General features: G+C 32.6%; 1 protein-coding gene across 1 annotated transcript; it reads right to left on the reverse strand.

Moving 5' to 3' along the window:
- Positions 1 to 966: 966 nt before the first annotated feature.
- On the reverse strand, positions 967 to 3,370 carry LOC120138125 (protein unc-13 homolog). The gene is made up of 6 exons (XM_039153716.1): positions 3,233 to 3,370; positions 2,984 to 3,061; positions 2,808 to 2,903; positions 2,564 to 2,659; positions 2,309 to 2,492; positions 967 to 1,506 (listed from the first exon to the last, which is right to left on the reverse strand). The coding sequence occupies exons 3-6, from the start codon at positions 2,832 to 2,834 to the stop codon at positions 1,337 to 1,339; spliced, it is 477 nt and encodes a 158-aa protein (XP_039009647.1). The 5' UTR covers positions 2,835 to 2,903; positions 2,984 to 3,061; positions 3,233 to 3,370; the 3' UTR covers positions 967 to 1,336.
- Positions 3,371 to 3,732: the final 362 nt, after the last annotated feature.

A 3,732-nucleotide genomic window follows, 5' to 3' on the forward strand; every position in this document is an offset into this window, starting at 1 on the left:
ATATAGAAAATATGCATGCATACAACAGTATAAGTATGTGTTAAGTGCTATATTTTTTTATTTTATTCGCTTACACCTTTATAAATATGTGTTAAATACTACACCTTTTTTAATTTTATTCACTTACACTAGTGTAATTATTTATTAAGGGCTATACTTTTTTGTAGTATGAATTATGAATTTTTTTTACAAATAATTATAATAAGTTAACCATAGGTCATCCTGTAACCAAACTGTCAATAACAATTAACTATTAACGATTAACCTTAACTATTAAATTACAATCAGAAAAATCTCACAATCGTTATACCGATTAACCAACCATTTAGGCTGAACAATACAATTAACCATCCATGAGCAACCCTACCAAACACCCCCTAAGGGTACTGTTTTACTCACTAAATTTAAGAAACTTAAGTTTTAATCACTTAATTTATCATTTTATTAAATTTCGATCAATTGAATATTAAATGTCTTTAATTTGATGATGATACATTAGTAAAAAAGTTCAATTTTCATTTTAAGCTCTAAACTTCAAATAAAATGCTAATCATGTGCCTTTATGTAAACCCATATTAGTTTAAGGACAAAATTTCAATTTATCCCATTTTTAATATGTTTTCTTCCAAAACATTTGTATTCATCTTCTCCCATCTTCTTCCGTCATCTCTGCTATATTGCTCTATTTGCCTCCGTTCAAGATTACAACTAAAACCTTTCATACCTTTGCTAAGTAAACTATTTGATGGTACACTTGTGCAAGTGATATAAGTTTTTGGAATTGGTGAGCAAAAATATACAAATATAAAATATAAGACCATTCCTATAATTTACCCTAAACATAAATGTGAGCTCAAATAATATATCGCATTTTTTTAGAATGATCACAATGATCGATTCCAGACAACCTACCACATCATCAAAAAGAGGCAAGAAAATCAAATGACCAAGTATCCATACAATGAATAGAAAATAAAAATGGATTCAATCAGCCTATTACATCATCTGATGGAGCAAGAAGAAGAAAATGGAATGAAAACTAACTTTCTCTTTTTACTATTTCAAACCCACAAAAACTAAGATATTTACCAAGAAAAGGGGAGGGGAAGGGACAAAAATCTGACCCGAAATGAAAATTTCCAGTTTGATCAATATATATAACTTAATTCCCTACCTGGTGTTACCACTATTCACCTTTTTACTTGTATGGAACTACAAATAAATTTGTTTTAGAGATCTAGCATATTTCCGAGCACAAGGGAACAGCTACAAAAAACTCTACTGAGATTTCATGAAGATAAATGAAGCCTTTATATTACATGAATGCGCAGTTACATTACCTTGCAAAATTTCTGATTTCATTTGTTGCTCCTTGAATTTTCTTCTTCACTGATTTTAAATTACTTTGACCTTTCTTGTTCCAGCGAGTTGAGGTGCTTCGATTAAGAACATCTGATAAAAGAGGTGATCTTGAGGTTGAATCGCCTAAGGGAGAATCATCGTAATCTAGTCAAGGATTTATCAGTCAATTTTCTGTAGATAAAATTCTAGAGAATCAATAATTGATCAGCAATTCAGCATGCAACCAGTTTATTTGTGGATAACAAATATCGGGATGTAATTGTAAGGCGGTTGAAATTACACATGAGCATAACAATTTATTATACATTACATTATTTCTGAACATCGACCAAGCATATAAAATTCCTCCCTTTGGATTTATAAAAAAATATAGCATAAACTACATGTTTAATACCTTAACTATTATCTTTGTTCTATTTTGGTACCCAAAATTTATTTTTTCTCAAATACATACCTAACGTTTAGTTTAGGTTTCATTTTTGTACCCTTCCGTTTAAAACTTAACAGTAATGTTGACGTGTCTCCATAAAATAATGTCACATCATCATTGAAAAAAATAAAAAAAAATGACATGGCAGCCGTTCTGTTAATTTTTTATTGGCGGGTATCAAATTGAAACCTAAACTAAACGTTAAGTATGGTTTTGAAAAAAAAAATAAAGTTAGGGTACCAAAACAGAAGAAAAATAATAGTTATGGTACTAAACGTGTAGTTTAGCCATAAATCTATGATGGTTCAACTCAGCACCCACAGATGAAAAGTACAGGAGAAAAGAACTAGAATCCTAACATGAGGATATTTACTAGACATTAATTAACGAATACAGCCTGGACCATTAATTAAATTATAGGAATAACTTTGTTTCTTAAATAGTATTTTCTTTTAATGCATTTATGTTTCTAGTAAATAATTCATATATGTCAAAACATTGCACGCAAAGTATCACCTGAAGACATGGGTAGCTGATATTGCACTTTTAAGAACTTTGATGCCTCTCTATCTTTCTTGTGGCATAATACTCGCATTAAAGTGTGAGCATCTCCCATATTCGTATGACCTTGCTTGTTTGAATCTAATCCCATTGAAATCAGCTCACTTACAGTCAGTAGCATTTGAATAACAGTTTCAGTCTGCCAAAAGGAATGATTAAGTACTAGCAATTCACTGTACACAAGAAACACTCGAGTACGAGCTAGCCAACCTGAAGAGAAAACATGTGAAGAATGCGTTTAGCATATTTTGCTTCCTGCTCAACTAATGACCGCTGAAGGCCTTCTCCATCGGCAACGAAAAATTCCTAGAACAAAATGACAGTTCTATTAGCTAAGAAACATTCGTATATGATAATATCAGGAATACATGCAGCAAGATTGTTGACCACTTTATAGAAAGTGCTGCTTACTAAGGATCAAAGTGCATCATGCAGATTGTCAACTGATACAAACCTTTAGCATCAACAGGTCTTCTTCCATAAAGATGATATCCGAATCAGAGAAGGCACGGCAAGGACCTCCATCAAGAAATACCCAAACAAAGCCTTCCTGAATCACGAATGTAAACAAAAATTAGGTTGTTAAACAATGGAACTAAAAGATCACAGGAGGTCAATTCACATGCATACCAATGAAGCCTTATAAATATTTAAAACCACAGGATCTCTAACAGAGTCATCGATCAATCCACACACATTGTCCAGAACCTACACTCAGCTTGCCAATATCAGCACATGCTAACAGGGGTAGCAAAAGTAAAACTAAATGGAAAAGAAATTTTCTAAAAACACGTGCAAATATTCATAGGTGCAACCATGCACACAACAAAAGAGAAATGGAGTTGGAGGAAGCAGAAGCCATCTACTTTGGAATCTTACTATGTCAAAGTCGGGAAGGAAATTCTCCAACCGAGTGCTTTCAACATTACCGCGATATAAATGAAACAGGAACTCATCTCTAAGATCCCAAAACACAACCCTTGTTCCTGTAAGTAATTTCAATAGAAAGAAAGAAGTTGAAATTTAGTAGTAGTAGCCGAACAAATAATAATAACAGTGGTAATAGTTTTTTTTTTATAGAAAGGAGGCCTCGTTAAAAACCTCCCTCATAGATAACCCTTTCCTAACAGAAAGGATCAAGTAGTGGTGGGAGGAAAAGAGTGCCTCATTTTATTACTATACCAAAATTACATAAGCCTTAACAATTACAGCAGAAGAGATTACATAAGACTTAACAACTTCACCTACTTCAAAATCCTACTGACCATAGAATGAAACATACAACTAAAATCATACAATCAACCAATCCCCTTCTTTGCTAAACTATCTGCCTCCCCATTACAAGCCCTTGGAATCAACCTAATTAACACCACCTTTTC

This window comes from Hibiscus syriacus, unplaced genomic scaffold, assembly GCF_006381635.1.
Source record: "Hibiscus syriacus cultivar Baekdansim isolate YM2019G1 unplaced genomic scaffold, ASM638163v2 tig00002193_pilon, whole genome shotgun sequence".
NCBI classification, from domain to species: Eukaryota; Viridiplantae; Streptophyta; class Magnoliopsida; order Malvales; family Malvaceae; genus Hibiscus; species Hibiscus syriacus.